A 20,560-nucleotide genomic window follows, 5' to 3' on the forward strand; every position below is an offset into this window, starting at 1 on the left:
AGCTCTTCTTTGCTTCCTCCTTTGGCACAGTACAACTGAGCCCCTCAGCTCTTTCCATTGCTGCTTATGTCATCCTGAGCTGTTACTCATACTTTCAGGAAAAGTGACAGCTCAACTGAGAAGAACCCTCCAGTGTAGAATTATCTTCACATGTGAGCACACACTTTCCCATGGGGTCTAGGTAAAAATTGGATCCAGTAACCTGTTTCCTTGTGACTCCTCTATATCAGAGAGATGGGACATAATATGCTAGCTGATTACTTGTTGATTTACACATTTAAAAAACTCAGCTGGCCTTTCTCCCATATAGAAAATTATGGTACAGGATTATTGGCCAGAAGGATCTTCTTCCACTAACTGTCATTTCATTATCTTATACAGAAGAAATTATTTCTCGAGTCTCTCCTGTTTTGCAGGTTAGGGTGGAGAGAATATTCACATTGAAGGTTCTGAAGGTGCTAGCACTTTACACAGTTTCTCCCTCCCTCTGGAACACCCTCTAATTGGATGTCAAGGAGATAAAGAACTATCTGACTTTTAGAAGACGTCTGAAGGCAGCCTTGTATAGGGAAGTTTTTAATGTTTAACATTTTATGTTTTTATATGTATTGGAAGCCACCTAGAGTATCTGAAGAAGTGTGCATACACACGAAAACTCATACCAATAACTAACTTAGTTGGTCTCTAAGGTGCAACTGGAAGGAATTATTTTATCTTATCTTATTTATTTTGTTTTGTTTTGACTATGGCAGACCAACACGGCTACCTACCTGTAACCAGCCAGATGGGCAGGGTATAAATAAAGTATTTCTATTATTTATTTATTTATTTATTATTATTTGCACAAACCCACTAAAATCAATGGTATAATAAAGATCTTACTGAAAACCAGACAATTGTGTAAATGCCTTTAAAAAAGTAAATGGTATGTGTTGGAATTCACCATTATTATTTTTATAGGCATTTCTCATTTCTGCTGTGGGGAGTGTGGAAAGTCTAAAGGGATCAAAAGTTGGACCAATTATGTGGATCTATAATTTTAGTCTATGGGTGAGGGCAGTAGGGATGCAGAATGTTAGGAGGTCTGGTGAAAACAAGTAAACAAAAAGGGGAAAAAGAGAAAAAAATTGCCTGCTTTACTTCCTAACCAGGTATCCTGGAGTTAGAGGTCTGCTCTGTCCTAAACATCCTAGAATGCAAGCTAGCTCTAGTTTCTATTCCAGGACAAGATGAGAAGTCTTGAGGTTTGCATTCTTGGTCTGCTGCTGTCATAATTATTTATTCTGAATGTGTGATGTAAAGATAGCAAAATGAAATCAGTTTCTATATTTCAGCCTCTTTCTGGTTATAAATTGTACAGCTCATAGCTGAAATGCATTTCATGTCATTGGAGAAATGGCTTGAATCTGAACCATTGTATCCAAGGAAGAGTTAAAACTGAAAATATTCTTGACCAATACTTATAACCCCATTCTTTTTTGTCACAAACAATGTGCACCGTCTTAATAAGTGAAACACCCCATCTTCATTATGTCAAATTTCAAACATTTGAATTGTTAAGGTGCCTTAATATTATTTGATTGAAAGGCAACAAATAATACTGTATTTACAGCATCCTTCTTGGTGGAATGGCATATACATGGAGATCCCAAGAATATTGGGGGTAGTACCCTGACTTGGGAACACCCTCTCCCAAGAGGTATGCCTGGCAGCAGTTTTACTGGCATTTTGGTGCTCGGATAAAGCTCACCTGTTCATCTGGGTATTCATTAGTGGACTGGTGATGACTGCATATTATTTTTGGGGGTTTTTTATTGCTATTTTGTAGGCTATTTATGTGTGGCTTTCTGTGAACAGGGAAAGTTATCAAAGTTGCCATTGCGGCCATGTTGGCTACCCTAGCTTTAGTAGTTAAGGCATGGCTCACTCATTCAAGAATGAAACATGGTCAAGGTTTAAGAGGGAGGCAGCATGGTTCATGAAAATGTTCCTGTTATAACTAATGATCAGGAAAGCATACTCTGTGAAATTAAGGGTTGTATCCTTCACAATAACAGTGTTTGTAGAATAACTTCTGCTCACATGGTGGAATTTCCCCTCAAACTCCCCACCCCCACTCCCACCCCCCACAAAAACCTCCCAAACCTACTCTGGTGGTAGTGGAACAGATTCAGGTCCCCTCTTGCCATTGTTTGCCAGGCAGTGGAAACTTTTATTCCAGAAGACTTTTGTTTTGCCAGGCGCTAGTTTATTTGCTGAGCCTGTCCCTGGTTTCCTTTATACTCTTATGTGTATTGTGTGTGTTTGTTAGATTATTGTTTTAAGGATAGTAAATCATCCTGAGTAACGATTTTGCATTATAATAGTGAGATACAAATCTCTTTGTAAATAAATATTGCTTCCTTTCCTCTTCAATACTTTCTCTCCATCAGCAGAAAAGTATGTCATTGAAGCATACTGACCTCAGTCCCTGGAAGAAATGACACAAAAATGCTGTGTTAGTGATGGTGCTATCTCCAACATTCTGCTATGTCAAATATGAAGACCACAAGAACTTGAGCTGATCAGGGTCTTCATGCAGCTCTAGCATTCAGTAGCATCCTCTTCAGTAAAGCTTGGCATTTGAATCTATATTTACATACTAATAAATTGCAGACTGTTTTTTTTTCTTTCTGAGAATGCATATTGTCTTCTACTGGTGGCATCTAGTACCCTCTTTCCGGGCAAAGTGGTGCTGAAAAACCTCTTCCCAGAAATGCTTGACATTTATCTTCTTGTAACAGAAGCAGAACTGTTTCAGCTTGAATGACTCTAACAGTGTGATAAATTTCCCCCTTGAGTGTATTTTTCATCAAATTTATGGCTAGATTCTCCTTGCAACTCCTTCCTTTTTGTGTGGATAATAATTCCTTAAAAGATAACTGATTTCTTAGCTTGTTACTGATTTTAGTTTGATGCTAAAACAATTCATTGCACTCGTGTAACAGTGCCTGAAGTTGCTAGCGCAGGAATTACTAAATCATAGAATTGGAAAGGACAAAAGTCTGCTTAGTCCACAGGCATGTGTGTGTCTACATATGTGGGTACATGAGCACCTACACACAGCAGAAGCACCACATACCTGAGTCTGTGATTGGGGCATATGGTTGAGTTGTGTTATCTGCACTGGTTACTGATGTGTTTCTGTGCTGGTTATTCTCTTTAAAGCCCCATACAGTTTAGGAAGAAGATATCTAAAAGTCTCCTAACATGAATCTGCCCACTCTCTTATAATCTGGAGGGTCCCTATTGCTAATAGTTATGGCTCATCTAGCAGGAATGTGAAATAATGCTTTCTCAGTTCCTTCCTTTGTAGAGCTGGCTGATGGAGTTTCTATTAAGCCATAAATATGGCATAGAAATGCTTTAAACAAATTATTATACCTTTATTCCTTCATTTCCCCAGAATGGCAGGGTAAAAATTGTAATTGTTGTTGTTGTTGTTGTTGTTGTTATCTCTGTCCTCCCTGTTTTTGCATATTTCTGGTTCTTTCGCCTTTTAAAAAAAGCTTTACATTTTCTTTTGTTTAAATCAGTTTCATGTCCATTCATTAGCTAGTCCTTGTACCTGTGGTATATTATATATCAAAGCATGATCATCTGCATCTCATTGATTCTTACAAGAACATTTTAATTGATATAGTGTATGTTAACTTTATTATTTTTACCCCTCCACTTTTTTTTTCTTTTCTGTTTATTTGAAGTAAGCTTTGTGGCAGGTCCTTGTATTTTTATTCAGCTTGTATCATACCTACTTACTATAAGTGCTCAATAAATAATAAACATTACTGCTTTTTATTGTACCTGTTATCTGGTCATGCAGAAAGGCCAATAACTAAGATAGCAAATAGCAAATAGAAATAATGTATACAATATTCTTCTTTGGAAATGTGGTGGAATGATGCTAGTGAACGTGATACTTAACTCCAAGACACAACCTTATAAAAATGGGCTGAGGAAATGGAACCTCAAACAAGATAAAAACAATCGAAATGAGGGGAAGTGGTTCATGGCATCTAGAATCTATACATAGAAATATCATGTCTAAATTAAGGGTGGTAACAAGAAACAGATGGTAAACAAGTTAATTGAAACCTGTGGTGCAGAGCTTGCTGTAAAAACACCCTCTTTTGGATTATCTCATGGAAATAAAAAAGGCAATATACTAATCTAAGTTCTTGAGAGGAAAAAAATTGCAAAGCAATAGATGGACACTTTTCTAATGCATAAAATGTTCTTTTTCCACAGATTCTAGATCAAGAGCGAAGTACAACAGGTATTTGGCAAAGGCGTAACCTTGCTTGGAGAGTGATCAGTCTGCTCTGATGCCACTCAAGACTTCACAAGCCATTGGCTGATCTGTCCAAGCTGACTTCCTGCTAACGATATCAAGGAAAATGAAATATTTCATGGACTTCCTAATACTTCTGAATCTTTCAAGGCAGCAAATGTGTGTGTATATGTGTGTTGAAAGGGGACATCCTATTTTCTGAATGACAGAGAGCTCTGCCATGGCTGGTGACCATCACTGGAGGGGTCTCAGGAATATATGCCAGAGTTATCTGGAACAACCCTCACAGGATTACCCTTCAGTCCTGGGGTCTTGCTGGTCTTAATTACTTTATGTATTCGATGTTAAAAATGCTCTGATGACCTTTTCAGATGTTGATAGATGTAATATAAACTTCAGCTGTTTGCAAAGAGAAATGGAGGGTTTACGGACCTTACCATGCAGCCTGCATTTGACAGTTGCCACAGCCTGCAGTTGGCTACAGTAACCATGTGACCTTAGCTTACTGTTTATAGAGCCTTAAGAGGCATCCTGAGGAGGAATTCCCTGCCAGTCTCTGATCTTACTGTAACGCGGGGCATTTGCCAAGTATTGCCATGATGTGTGAGGTAATGCCTACCATCAGCGAGAGTGACCCCTTGGGGTCACAGCCGGGCTCTGATTCTGATGCCAACTTTGAACAGCTGATGGTGAATATGCTTGATGAGAGAGACAAGCTGCTAGAGACTCTTCGGGAAACACGTGAGACTCTGTCTGTGACTCAGGGCCGGCTACAGGAGACCGTGCATGAGAGAGACCAGCTGCAGAGGCAACTGAACTCTGCTTTACCTCAGGTAAGATAAATACACAGATTTTGTGGAAACTAAAAGATGGCAACAGCAGGAAAAGTCATGGGCAAAGATACTGGCATGCCAGGACAGCGTGCATGGCTTTCTTAGTCTAATTTGAGAGGATATGGCTAAAGTTGGACGTGAATGTAATGCATAATGCATTGGTTTCCCATCACTGTAGGCACTTGCCAGGGATGGAGTTTTGAAACCTTTTCTAATTTCCTTCTAAATTAACTGCATAGCTGCTTATAGCGGGTACTATATAATATGGCATTTTCTGCTTTAGCAAGGTGTTGGACTAGGTGATCTTTGAGGCCCCTTCCAGCTCTAATTGCAGCAATCACTTTATCTGTCTTAATACTTTCTTGCTCCCAATATTTCAGTAGCATTGACAACAGTGTCTTTCTGGACTGACTGGCACAACTCTGCAGTGGTTTTGCTCTGACTAGGAGATAGTGTTAGAAGACCACCAGTTGGCTCCACTGAAATTCATCTTGTTGTATGTAATAAGAGTCCAATCTTGCCTTCTAAGAAATTTAACATCCATATGAAACTTGTGGGTAAGAACATAAGGGAACCAGAGGTGACATATCAGTGATGCCTAACTCTTTTTATCCTTGTCCTTGGATCCAGGTGTGTCTGGATTCTCTGAGCTGATGCTTGAAGTTGGTGGTGGGCTAGATGAGGTAGAAAAAGCTTAAGCGTAATTAAGATATGATGGGAGCTGATAATGGATGAGCCAGTCAGCCTAGGAGCAGGTGGGTTGCCTCTTCTGGAGGGGGTTGCAGTTCCCTGTGAATGAGTAGGTTTACAATTTGGAAGTGCTCAATACAGCTACTTTTCCAGCTGATCGTTTGCTGGAGAAAAACTAGACATTGTTATACATGCTGTAGTAACTTTATATATACAGTCATAACTTCATATGTCTATCTATCATGATTGCAGGCAGTTCCAAGCAGGATTTGTGGGGCTCAGGAATTATAGGCCTAGGTCACAAATGGCCATAACTGCACCCATGTCTGATTACGATGGAGCTTAATCTCTCCACATGTCCAGGAAGGCTGTTCTGAAAGCTTGTGTAAGGAACATAAAATCTGGTTCTTGGGGAAGTGGCCAGCTGCCACATGTAAAATACTACATTTAGCAACTGAATGTTGGTCTTTTTTGTAGCTATTTATTTAAAACTAGAAACTGCCTCAGTGCCCCAGGCTAAATTCCAAGGAAAAGAACTGTTCAGTCATAATTGTTTGCAGTTTTATTTCCAGAGTTCTAATTAATTTCTAACACCTTAACTAGTAGTGTGCCAATAACAGATTTCCTCTGATCTTCATAGTCCTTTTAATTCTGGTTCTCATTTCTTCCTAAGTCAGCTTGTATAGCTCAGTTGTTTAGAGTGTTATGCTGATAATGCCAAGGTTGCAGGTTCAGTCCCTGTTTGGGACAGCTGCATAGTCCTGCATTGCAGGGGGTTCGACTAAATGATCCAACTCTACAATTCTGTGATTCCCTCCTGACTCAGCTTTCATGGAATTTGATGCAGCAGTGTGCTACCTGTTGGATGGGGCATGATGTGTATGTACATGTAGTGAAGGTTACTCTGTAACTAATTCAATGAAGTACAGGTAACTTGCATCTTATGCTTATTATACTGTACTTGAGTACAGCTTTATGCTGAACACCATTAAATAAATAAATTTTGTGCATGGGGGTGGGAGGAGGCAGAGTTAGGAAAAAATGGCCAGCAATCCGTCAGTCTTTGGGAGAGTGGTTGAGAGAGTAATTGGAGTGTGGAGAGAGAGTGGAGGAGATAGCAGAGAGTTTGGGAGGTGGTTGAAGAGAGATTGGTGGAGGCCAGAGAGACTTGTGGAGGAGTTTGGAAAGACATTGGGGGAGGTTGGAGTGTGGAGGAGGTACTTGGAGAGAGTTGCAGAACAGCCCCCAAACACAAGGTATCATTGTCATCAGCTACTGAGCTCCCGTTGCTCGGTCCCTGCTCCTGCCAACCTAGCAGTTTGAAAGCACGTCAAAGTGCAAGTAGATAAATAGGTACCGCTCCGGCAGGAAGGTAAATGGCATTTCCGTGTGCTGCTCTGGTTCGCCAGAAGCGGCTTAGTCATGCTGGCCACATGACCCGGAAGCTGTACGCCAGCTCCCTCGGCCAATAAAGCGAGATGAGTGCCGCAACCCCAGAGTTGGTCATGACTGGACCTAATGGTCAGAGGTCCCTTTACCTTTACTGAGAAACCAAAGAAGCAGAGGGTGGCTCCCATGCTGGAAGAGAAAGTGGTTGTGCTGGACTGTTTGAAGGATGGCATGCCTGTGTGTGCTGCGGCATGCAAATATGGACAGAACAAGTCTAGCCCCTGTGCCATCAAGGTGCATGAGAAGGAGATTTGTGGCAGCAAGCACATCACTAACTGCAACAGTGACCAGCCAGGTGTGGGACAAGGCCTTGGTGGAGACAGAGAAGGCACTGAACTTGTGGCTGGAAGACATGAACTGTAAATGTGTTCCTGTGGAGGGCAGCATCTTACTCCAAAAGGCTCTCAGCCTCTATGACCGCTTCAAACCTTCCACCACAGTTGTGGAAAGCCAGCCCAGTTTGGCATAACAGCTTTAAGGTTCACTTCACCCTCATGAATGTCCAAATGACTGGGGAAACTGCAGCTGCAGACAAGAGGCTGCAAAAACATACCACGTGCAACTAAAGATGCTGATGTATGACAAGGTATATCTTCAGGGGCGCCGACTTATAAAAAATATTGGGGGGGCCCATACCGGGGTCCTGCCCCGGGAAGTTTTCTAAATTTTAGATGAAAATTAGTGAGTTTTAAAGTTTTTTAAAAGTATTTTAGAGTCATATGATCAACATTAGAACCCCGAAAACTTGACTCTCTATAACTCCACACTCCGGGAAACTCGACAAGCCTGAAACACTTTTTGGCTTTGAAAAAAGAAACAAAACATAAACACGCACGGTATTTTCGTAAAAAGCTAATTTAATTTACAGTAACAATTATGCTTATAGACTATTACAGAGCAGTGAATATATAGCTCTGAAAAGATTGAAATGATATTTAAATAAATCCTAAACTATCATTAAAAGAATAAAACATAAAATATTGCTGTTGCACAGTAATAGCACTTTGATTAATAAGTGAAATAGCTAATTTAAGCTTACTTTGAATAAGGCTGAGGGTTCATTAAATAAAAATAATATCTCAAAGTTAATGCTTTAATACAGTTAATAAAGTTAATACAGTATGCCTAATACTGTATGTAAATACTGTAATACTGTATGTAAATAACGGGCTTTAATTGGGTCTTACACCCTAAAAATATTTAAGTATTTGAAAATAACAATTACAGTACTATAGTAATATAGAAATACAGTACTAAACTAGTACTAATATTTCGAAACTGAAAATTTAACATTCTGTATGTATTTAATTCTCTATTTTATAAAGATTTTTAATATCTGACAGTGAGTTTGGAGTAGCCCAATGCAAAAATCCTGAGGATCCATGTGGATCCATGCTTTGTAACCACGTTTTTGCACCACTGTGACCCTAGGCAACAGTGGGTGCGTGATTTTTTTGGTGCAAGATGTAGCCATGGACATGCTATGTGATCTGATGGTGAATTTGGGGTGACCCAATGCAAAGATCCTGAGGATCCATGTGGATCCGTGCTTTGTAACCACGTTTTTGCACCACTGTGACCCTAGGCAACAGTGGGTGCGGGTTTTTTTGGTGCAAGATGTAGCCATGGACATGCTATGTGATCTGATGGTGAATTTGGGGTGACCCAATGCAAAAATCCTGAGGATCCATGTGGATCCGTGCTTTGTAACCACGTTTTTGCACCACTGTGACCCTAGGCAACAGTGGGTGCGTGATTTTTTTGGTGCAAGATGTAGCCATGGACATGCTATGTGATCTGATGGTGAATTTGGGGTGACCCAATGCAAAGATCCTGAGGATCCATGTGGATCCGTGCTTTGTAACCACGTTTTTGCACCACTGTGACCCTAGGCAACAGTGGGTGCGTTTTTTTTTGGTGCAAGATGTAGCCATGGACATGCTATGTGATCTGATGGTGAATTTGGGGTGACCCAATGCAAAAATCCTGAGGATCCATGTGGATCCGTGCTTTGTAACCACGTTTTTGCACCACTGTGACCCTAGGCAACAGTGGGTGCGTGATTTTTTGGGTGCAAGATGTAGCCATGGACATGCTATGTGATCTGATGGTGAATTTGGGGTGACCCAATGCAAAAATCCTGAGGATCCATGTGGATCCGTGCTTTGTAACCACGTTTTTGCACCACTGTGACCCTAGGCAACAGTGGGTGCGTGATTTTTTTGGTGCAAGATGTAGCCATGGACATGCTATGTGATCTGATGGTGAATTTGGGGTGACCCAATGCAAAAATCCTGAGGATCCATGTGGATCCGTGCTTTGTAACCACGTTTTTGCACCACTGTGACCCTAGGCAACAGTGGGTGCGTGATTTTTTGGGTGCAAGATGTAGCCATGGACATGCTATGTGATCTGATGGTGAATTTGGGGTGACCCAATGCAAAAATCCTGAGGATCCATGTGGATCCGTGCTTTGTAACCACGTTTTTGCACCACTGTGACCCTAGGCAACAGTGGGTGCGTGATTTTTTTGGTGCAAGATGTAGCCATGGACATGCTATGTGATCTGATGGTGAATTTGGGGTGACCCAATGCAAAAATCCTGAGGATCCATGTGGATCCGTGCTTTGTAACCACGTTTTTGCACCACTGTGACCCTAGGCAACGGTGGGTGCGTGATTTTTTTGGTGCAGGCTGTAGCCATGGACATGCTATGTTATCTGATGGTGAATTTGGGGTGACCCAGTGCAAAGATCCTGTGGATCCATGCTTTGTAACCACGTTTTTGCACCATTGCAGCTCCAGGCAACAGTGGGTGCGTGATTTTTTTGGTACAGACTGTAGCCATGGACATGTAATGTGATCTGATGGTGAATTTGGGGTGACCCAATGCAAAAATCCTGAGGATCCATGTGGATCCGTGCTTTGTCACCACGTTTTAAATGGGGAGGGAAGGAAAAACACAGGACAAGAAGCACAAGAGGGGTGTGCGGAGAAGCAGCTGGCTAAGAATGCAGGGAAGGAGTTTAACGGGGTGGGGGGGAGGAAAGGAAGGCAAAAGTCCCGGTCCCCCCAAGCCAGCCCTCTCTCTCTCTCTCCCACCTGCGAGTCCCTAGAGCACGGAGAGGAGGAGGTGGTGGGCTGGAGCCTGCACGCAGTGTGACTAGGAAAGAATTAGAAGGAAGGACTCGATCCTTTCCTTAACCCTCTGCTTGCCAGGAGGGCAGGGGATTCCCTGCTCTTTGTTGAGTTTGAGCAAACGCAGCAACAGAAGCGGGTGGGCAGTAAGACCCTGAGGCAGAATGCAGGAAAGCAGCAGCTTCCGCCTTCCCTCCGCCCGACCGCCCGATGGATCTTATTTTTGCCTGATTTTTGCCTATTTTTGCCCCTGCGCTCCGGAGTCAGCTCCAGGGACCACACATTCGCTCAATAACACGCACAGACATTTCCCCTTACTTTTTAGGAGAAAAATCTGCGTGTTATAGAGCGAAATTTAAGGTAATAATTTTTTTAAATTATTGGGGGGGCTGAGCCCCCCCAAACGAATTTTTGAGGGGGCTCGGGCCCCCTCAGGCCCCATGGAGTCGGCGCCTATGTATATCTTCAATGCAAGTCTTCAGTGCAGACAAGATGGGGCTGTTCTGGAAGAAAATGCCTGAGGTGACTTAGATTGCCAAAGCTGAAAAACAAGTCCGTGGCTTGCAAAAGATCCAGTGACTGTGCTGCTCTCTGGCAAAGTGGCTGGACACCTAATAAAGCCATGCTTGCTGTACAGGTCTCCTTCCTGTGGTTTGGCAATCCAACAAAAAGGCCTGGATGACTTTTCCATCATTTCTGGACTGGAAGGAACTGAGAGAGTCTCACCTGGAGTTTAAAGTGATGCTGCTTGTGGATACTGCTTCTGGGTAGCCCAAGGCACTCTGCTTTGCACATAGTTCCCAATACGACTTCCCTCATTGTGCCTCTGGATCATGGTGTGATTCTCTGCTTCAAGGTTGCTTACATGAAGCTCACCTTCTCTTGGATGATCAATGTGATGGATGCTGGAAGTCCTTCAATATTGCCCATTGCATCACCTACATCAAACAGACAGTGAATGCAATCAGGGCTGAAACAGTGAATGCATGCTGACAGAACATGTATTTGCAGGATTTTGCAGGATTTCCAAGCATTGCCACTGAGCTTGAGGACATTGTGCCAGGCAAGTGGGTGGTGATAGCTTTGTTGACCATATTTAGGGGAAAAGCTAATTGGAGGCCAACAGGTACTGACTGTTGAAGAGCTTGAGGAACTGGTCAGATCAAGTTCAGAATGTGAGGATGGTGAGTGTGAGACAGCAAGCTGGAACCTGCATAACTTTAATAAACTCATATCTGAAGAAGTATGCATGCACATGAAAGCTCATACCAAGCACAATCTTAGTTGGTCTCTAAGTGCTACTAGACAATTTTCTTATTATTTTTTATATATGTTTCTACTGTGTCAGACCAACACGGCTACCCACCTGAATTTTATAAACTCTTTCAAGTAACAAAGCACGCAAATGATCTGATTCCAGAGTTTCATGCCTCCATGGAATGCAGCCTCAAGATCATCTGTGGCATTACAGACACTATGAGACCATAAAAAGAAATGCTTGACAAACCCAAGAAACAACAGTGGCAGTTGCCAATCACAATGTTCCTGATGAAGAAACCACCAATAGCAACATTAGATGAGCCCATGCAACCCACCTGTGGTTCCAAACCACAGCCAAGCACTTTTTCTCGTCCACACATAATCCCCCAAAGCATCAATTAGCAAAGAAGAGGAGGAGGGAGACTAAGAGCTGCATTTGTTCCTCATTGGTAAGTGAAGCAATGTTTTTTGAGGTTTCAAGAGGTTGCTCTGGTTTTACACAATTTTGCTTATACACTAAATGACCAGGAGCATAACCCTTGTGCAAGATGCGAGTTACCTGTATTACTACCTTTTACGTGAGGGAGAGCCAAATGTGAAGTTCTAAGCTAGCACATAGCACTGTAGGATATGAAGAACTTACCATCTTTTTGCAGAATGTTTATAAACAGATTGTCAAAAGCAGTGCTACAAACTTCCCAGCATGGACTTTGTGTGTGCCCTTAGCACAAGTACCTAAACTCATGAAAGTTTTAATAAACTTTTTTGACACAATAATTGTATTCTGTGCAAATTCATAATTAGCATTTTTTCTACAGGTACTCTAACATTAATACTGTGATGCTATAGAGTGTTTATTCTCATGAAAATCCATCCCTGATAACTGAGGGGAAGCTGAACAGGTTTGGTACAGTGTTGTGACGTGGTAGTACCAGCAGGTGGTGCTGAAATCTAGGGAAGACCCATAGCTGGTGCCCAGGGTAATGTTTTATTTATGCTAGCTTCCACCCCCCCACCCCCGATTCAGGTGGAATCGGAGGTGTTCATTTACAATGCTGCAGGAACTGCTTAATCATGCCTTTGCCTGTTTATTTTCCCCCAAACTGTTCCATTCTGTTACGCGTTTTAATAAGTTAGGTACACGCATAATAACATACTATGTGTGTTCTTCGTTTATAAGAGAACTTGGATGCCTCCAGTCACAATTCCAAGTATGAGCATTGTATCTTATCAACATCATTTGTTGCTTCTTTCGTGCTTTCTTTTCAAACCCAAACATTTATTCCTTGCTCACACCATTTACAGTTGATTCATATTATATCAAGGGCATTAAATACAGATTTACACTTGGAAGACAGTTTATATAGGGAAAAGATACAGTGTTTTATACTCGGAAGCTTGACAGAAGGCATTCAAGTTCTCTTGCAAAGGAACAACATACATACATACGACAATATTTGTCATAGGGAAAAATATGTGTAATACAGTTCCAGGGTGTGGTTAATGCCTCTGTCTTAAAGATGGCCTCCGTGGATCAAGAGGTCTTAGAAAATTACTGTCCCCTCTCTAGAATTCCTTTCCTGATCAAGGTGATTGAGATGGTGGTGGCAAGCCAGCTGCAGGTACACCTAAAGGAAGCAGATTATCTAAACCAGGGGTTGGCAACCTAAGGCCCATGGGCCACAAGCGGCTCACGGGGGTTGTTTTACCAGTTCACGAGCTGCCCCTGAACCAAGCCGCCCGCTCAACGAGTCCCCGCGCATTGCACTAAACCGGCACAGTGCAGTGCCACAAATCGCGTTGACTCAGACGCTGGAAAACATGTCTGCGCCGATGCTGGAAATTGCGGGCGCAGGCGCTCATGTGCACCCACCATCTGGACCATGGAGGGATGAGCCCAGAGAAAATAGTTTGCTCAATCCAGCTTCACACAGTACTTAAAAGGTAAGAGAAGACAGAAAGCCCTGTCCTTAATACTTTGTTTTATCATAAATCTTGCAGACTTCTAGGCTGCGGAAATACTCCAATAATGGAGTATTGTGCTATTGTGCTATTACATCATCTAGCACAGTAATTTTCGATGTTTACTGTAACAGCCTAGGAAAAGGCATACCTTATCCAACCAAAGATGCTGTGGGTGGAACACATTTTTTATGCTGACGAAGTCCCACTCAGTTTATACTCGATTGAGGGTCCCTGTTGGCGGCTGTCAGTGGAGGAGGAACAAGCAGCCTGAAAGCAGCCCTTTTGGGCTGCTCCTTCCTCCTTCCTCCTCCTCCTTTGCCGCTGTCGGCAGTGGAGGAGGACTGTATACTGTCAAACAGGTGGAGGTTGTGAAATTCACCTCAGAGAGGCAGATCTTGCACAGAGCAGGTCTCTGGGGCCATGGCCTTTTCATTGCCTACCCCATTAGCTGGTAGTTGAAATCTGGGCACCATAATGGGTGTCTCCCATATATTTATTATTTAAACTTCAGTGCTTAGAAGATTTCAAAGGGGATATATTTGGTCTACTTCCCACGTTACTCCTGGAGCTGAATCTAGAAGTCATTCATACAAAATCAGAAAGTGGAATTTTTTTGCAAGTATTTGAGTCATACAATGGTGTACTAAGCTGCTCCTGATTTCTGGGCACACCACTATCTGTCTCTCAATGAGATGTGAGTAAGTATTCTACCCTTCCCACACACATTATAATTTTACTCAAAGGATGCATAAAATCCAAGCCAAAGTTTGACATTGGCTTGAATCAAAAGTAATCCATATACCTAGGTTTATTTATGTTTGTTTATTTCACAGCTAGATTGCAATAAAACCTCCAAGTGGTTTACAGTAAAAATTATCAGTAAAGAAAATAGTTAAAAACTATTTAAAACATTCAAAAAAAATTCAGTTCAATTACGGTATATGCTTAAGAGCCAGGTTAAAGTGCATGTCAACATTTTACGTATTGGATAGGTTTGCCTAAATGAAAATATTTTTAGCAGGCACCAAAAAGAGGGCAGTGAAGGTTCCTTGCCACTAGGAACAGCTGCAGTTTTAAAGCATTACAAAGATTTTGCACAAAGTCCAATATTAACTGACATGGACTTTTATTGTCTAAAACAAGTGCAGACAATGTGATACCCTCCTGAAGTTGTTCAACTATAATTCCTATCAGTCCCAGTCAGCATGGCCAGTGGTGAGGGTTGATGAGTGTTGTAGTCTATCAACATCTGGAGAGCATTGTGTTTCGCTACCTGTGGTCTTAGCATTCTTACTGAAGAAAATTGGTAGGCATGACACTGTAGCACTTGGCAGCTTCCAGGCAGGAGGATAATAAGCCAATCCTAAATGTAGTTGTCACTGTCTCCTTGTTTCATGCAGATGATTGAATGTGTATGTGTGTGGAGTGGGGATGGTTGAGTTTATCTTCAGTAAAATGCAGACAAGATTATTTGAAAAAAGTGCGAGTGGCTGTTACTAATATTGTGTGTCCAAGGCACTGAGTCTCATGTGCATATCTTTCAGAACAGAAGAGAGCCCAGGGTTGGGATTAACCTTGGCAGCCATGTTCTGAGGTGATTATTTAGCAGGTCAACCATGAACCCCAAACTGAGATGCTAGGCCCTGCAGCATGCTGCAGAGCCTAGCTAAGGGTATGACAGCTCACTTTCTGGCTTGTAGTGAGAAGGGGGAGGACCTGTATTTTTAGAAGGGGGAAAGAAACTCAAATATTTCTTGCATTATAGTAGTACCAACCCCAGGGTACTTCACATTTAGCTGAGCAGCGACAGCAGTCTGCAAGAGCTTGGCAAGGGAGGGAGAGCTAAGCACTCAGCCAGACAGGCTGCTTACAAGCCCAGTATGAGCACCTTCTGGCCTTGACACATTTTGGTCTTTCTGCTTCCTCACTGAGCTGAATGACCTTCTGCCCTTGGCAAATTCCCAGTTGGGTCAGCCAGATCCAATAAATTCCAAGCTGGTCAAAAGGTACCCTGGCCCTAAATGGGCTCTGCCGTAGCTGATTTTCAGGCACACGCCCCTTTGTGGCCTCACATGCTCAATGCCCACGTCTTGGATTGAGAGCCACAGCTCTGGTGTCTGCACTCATCCATGTTGAGCAGCTGGGCAGAGAGCATGCCAGGTCAGCCAAGGGAGGGTTACGCCTCTCGGGCTCTGCAGCCGCTTGGATTAAGGGGCTATGCGGATTTACTCTCTGCTCTTGCTTCAATTCCTCTCCCTCCGACATTCTGTATAGGGAACATGCAAGCAATGCAGAGCAAACTAGGTCATTGCAAAGGGACTTTGTGCATCTGTGAGATCCTCTGGGGGAGGCTGCTGGCTCTTCCGGCTCCCAGCTTCTGCTTGTAGCATTTTTGCATCCCTTACCAAGTCGCACTGCTGCCTCCCCTGGATCTTGAAAAGGGATGTGATTAGCACAGGCAGCAGATGGGGAATTTCCGTGAGCTCCAAATACCTCCTCTTGACAAGGGCTTCGCTGACACTATTCCAGTGCCCAGTTCTCCTCCTCCTCCCGGACAGACAGATTCTGCAAGAAGCAACTTCCTGCTGGTTTGAACCTCAGGCACCAGGGTCTGCAGCAGGGCATGGAACTTAGGCTGCCTCTACCCTTCATCTCTGGATTTAGTTGCTGTTCTCCCCTCGGCCTGGCAGAGCCATGGATTTACAGATCAAGCTGGCTATGATTCCCCAGCATGAATACAGGGAACAAATCCATAACCATCCATCTGTCCAATGGCATTAATTTCAGCATGTACATGTATCAGGTAAGCAGGATACCCCTTGCAGTGTCTGCCCACCATAGCTTTTCACCTTTTCTTGGTAGATGGAAATACTCCAGGCTCTTAAAGCAAGTGTTGAGGCCTATCCGAACCTCCACAAGCAGCTGCTTTTCTTCTAATTCTACTTCTTTCAGGAGTTGTGTTGCCTATAGGCATGAACTTCTGTTCATATTTGTTTGTTAAGAAATTGAAGTATCAGTGCTATAGGCTACTCCAAATGTCTTGAGGGGGAGGGGAGGAAAGAGCAGTGTTTTTTTCCTTAAAAAATGTTTAAGGGTACTCTCACTTTCCTATTCATATTGAAATACTCCTCCTCAATAAGGCCAAACTTAGATTCACAAAATGTTTAGGGTATGCGTCCCCCCGTGTCCCCCCAGAAAAGAAGCACTGGGAAAGAGTATTGGGCACAGTTAGCACTGTCAGGTGATTCCCCTGACAGGTAAGACAAAGGATATTTCCTAGAGAGTTGCATGGAGCAGAGATTTCCTACCACGCTGAACCCTCAATGAAAAGTTCATTGAGTACAAACAAAAGAGCAGTTGACCTTTGGGAGCTTCTGATTTATAGTGATCTGTTTACCTTAACATGCTTGAACAAACAGACCTGCAGGTTTGGAATTTAGAAGTGGGAAATGCCTAAGTATGAACATATAGCCTGTTGCTTTGCCACTGCTGTTTGAAACTACTTTGTGAGCTGCCCACTGTACATCATGGTAAAATGGCTAGTTCTTTGTTCTATTTTGAAGGGTCCATGTGAACTAAGGTCATACTTTCAAAGGGCTGAAGTTTTTCCTTCCTGGTGGAGCATACGTGATTTACCTTTTTTGGAACTAATTGCCATAGCCCCAAAAAGCACTTCCCCAAGCCCACTATGAGGGCTGGGAAAATCCCAGGGACTCTATAGTCACCAGACTCCTAGAATTTTGATTGGTAGCACCATGGAACTGGACAAAACACATGGCATGCATGTGGGACTGATACCTAAAAATTCACACCTATCAAAAAATGTGTGAAATTTTGTTTTCCACCCTCAAACCTGCCTACTCCTTCCTTTCATTTCTGTCTTTATGTATACATACCTCTCAGGCAGCCTGTGAACAGACAATACATTTTCCTTCAGGAGCACGACCAGTGTTGCTGCTGCAACGTATTTGTATTTATTTTCCTGTGACCATCCTGGGCATCTATTGGATATACCCAAGAGAAATAATAAAGTCTCTTTACCTGCTCTATATGCTTGACTAGTTTTGGAATTAGGCTGTGATTAGCATCATGGATTGCACCTGGCAGTCTCATTTTTATTCTCCCCTGATATCTCTCAGAAAGGTGACTGCATAATGGTCTACCTTACATCTCGTCATTTTCTAGCCCGACCTAGTGGCTTTTCCCCTGACAGTGGGCAGTTGTCATAGGATTGTAGGAAAAACCAATCTTTTAAAAGGGAATTAGACCAATTCATTTACAACAAAGCTACTAGTCATAGCAGCTACAAGCAGCCTGCACAGAGCCAGCAGACATCTGAATACCAGCTGCTGGGGACTAACCATGGAAAAGAACTATTGCCCTTATGTCCTGCTTGTGGTCTTCCTCTGAGTATCTGGCTGTGTAATGTGGGAAGCACAGTGCTGAACTAGATAGGCCTTTGGTCTGATCCATCAGGAGATGGGTTCCTTAAGTCCAATACTGATTCATTTGGACATTCTTTTTTCTTCTTTAAAATTCTCCTATGTGCACACTGGACTAATTATTATCTGTGATGCAGTTAATAACACTGATTGCTTCTGTATCTGTTTTGATCCACTATGCCTGGCACAAACAGTTATTCCAGTTAGATGCCCAAAATGTGACTTACATCCTAAATGGACCCAATTCATTCCTTGAACTCTGAGGCAAATCAGTAGGGAAAAGAAGAATTGTCCTTGTATCTGAAAAAAATGTTCCACATTCTCAGTCATTGCTGTGTTTGGCTCTTCCGATATTAAGAAAATCACTTTACATAATTGATATGCTCTTAACATTTAAAATCACAAGTTCTTTTGTTTTTGCTCAAACAGTTGAGGTGTGACAGGTACCCCTTAAGGTAGCCTGTGCCATATCCATTTAAGGCTTTAAAATTAAACTTTATACCTTCAGCTACACCAGGAAGCAAACGAGAAGCAAGTATAGGTTTTAGATCTCTGATATAAAATGTGTCCAATAATTCATTGCTTTCGAATACTTGAACAATCGCATTTGGTGTCTTCTGACGTTTCTCAGTAGCATTAAGTTTTTAAGAGTTCTTAATTGAGCCAAGATTAGGCATCCGTGTTTCACTTTCTAATCCATTTATAGGTGTCCCTGCCTAATCTGGAAAGCTTATGGCTATGCAATTTACCATCCAAGGGTTGAGAGAAAAGGTCTGGTAAGGTCTAATCTAAAATGTCTGTTGGAAAAAGTATAAGCTCATAAGGGATTTCAGTAACTTGAGGATGAAGGACTTGTTAAACTTGTCCACAAGACAACCATCTTCTAACATGGTTCCAAAGTGACTAGGCAGCATAGGACTGAAAGGTAGTATTTAGCTTAACATTAGAATAAATCTCCCAAATCTTCATCTAATTGAATGAAAGCTCATGCCATAATAAACCAGTTAATCTCTAAAAGCTGCAGCCTTTTTGTTTTCTTGCTTCTATGTTAGGCGATTAGAACATCCTGCCTGGGGATATTGTAGAGACATTCTTCCTCAATGGGATCATTCCATATCAAGGGATCCAACTTTTAAATCTCATGTCATCTAATTTTCTTAATATTTTGTACACTTGTTGAATGATCAAATCTAAAATTTTAATTTTTTATCTCATCCCATTTTTGAGTTATAAGGGTTTGAAATTTCAAAAATTTGACAATTTTGGCCTTCCCAGACCTACACAAAAACCTTAAAAGCTCAGCCCAAGATTGAGATATGTCAAGACGTAAAACACCAATCTCTTCAGAACTTCATGGGCCTTAATATATGTCACATGATGAAGTTACAGATATGATGAACTTACTCTAAATTCACATGATGAACTTACTCTAAATTTTAAATTTAAGTTACACAATTTTAAAGTGATTAAAAAATTAATATGATTTTAAAATTCCAAAAAATTGTACAGTATTGATCATTTAATATTTCTAAGAGCTACCTGCAGAATTTCATCTTGGGATTTCAATGGGATCACCTTACAAAAAATTTTTTTTTGTACATACATGTCTGCCTTATTGGGTTCTATTTAGGATAAATGGGTCTTCTCAAAGAAAAAATAACATAATAAACAAGGCCACAACCATAATATTAGTTGCTTCAGGCATTTCGTTATAAAGTTATAAAGTTATATAAAGCTAGTCAGGCTTTTCTTTTAAAAATGTGTTCCAAAGCTGAGTGATAGCTTGCTATTGCATGATAGAATTAACACTTTGAAAGAATTATTGTTAGTACTTTATTTCATGAAGCACAACAAAATACATATCAAACAAAATTATGACACGGCTGGAACTGTTTAACTGGTGCTGAGATAACATCCCTTTTATCCAGTTCTTATTTTCAACAAATGAGTACAGAAAAGAAGAAATGTTCCTGAAAGACGCTTTGAAAGAGTGAAAGTGATCAGGGGAACACAAGGATTTCATTGCTACATCCAGTCCAACAGAAATTGTGACCAATGTGTACTCCTTTAACAATAAGAGTGAGAAGTTTGACAGTGAAGGAGGTACAAAATCTCTGGATATGACTGAGATAACTGGGTATGTGACCTGTGGATACAATAAAACATGTTGCTTAACTTATATGCTGTTGGTGGACTATGAAAGTGAAGAAGCAACTGTGACCTCCTTACACCCGCCAGGGCCAGCATCATCATTTGTTTACCCATCTAGTCAGGATGTACTTAAGTTAAGGTGAGCACAAGTTCCAACAAGCGTTGAACCAAGGACTGCAACTGGCCGCACCCACACTTTGACAAAAAATGAAACGTGCAACCAGTGCTCTTGAAAAGCGTTTGGTGTAAAGTATAATGTTTTCAGCCCCATTTAATGTGTAAGAATCCCCCTCTCTAATTTT

General features: G+C 41.8%; 1 protein-coding gene across 8 annotated transcripts in view; it reads left to right on the plus strand.

The window, feature by feature from the left end:
• Window positions 1-20,560, plus strand: part of PPFIA4 (PTPRF interacting protein alpha 4) — a 109,158-nt gene that overhangs the window by 30,434 nt on the left and 58,164 nt on the right. For 7 of the 8 annotated variants that reach the window (XM_081866984.1, XM_081866986.1, XM_081866987.1 and 4 more), the window contains one exon: window positions 4,288-5,163. In XM_081866984.1, coding sequence (XP_081723110.1) covers window positions 4,927-5,163 — 237 coding nt within the window. In that variant the 5' untranslated portion in view covers window positions 4,288-4,926. Of the gene's footprint in view, window positions 1-4,287; window positions 5,164-16,210; window positions 16,469-20,560 lie in introns of those variants that run through there. The other variant, XM_081866990.1, reaches the window with a different exon arrangement.

Source organism: Podarcis erhardii (genome assembly GCF_964252035.2).
Source record: "Podarcis erhardii genome assembly, chromosome: 6".
In the NCBI taxonomy this organism is placed as follows: Eukaryota; Metazoa; Chordata; class Lepidosauria; order Squamata; family Lacertidae; genus Podarcis; species Podarcis erhardii.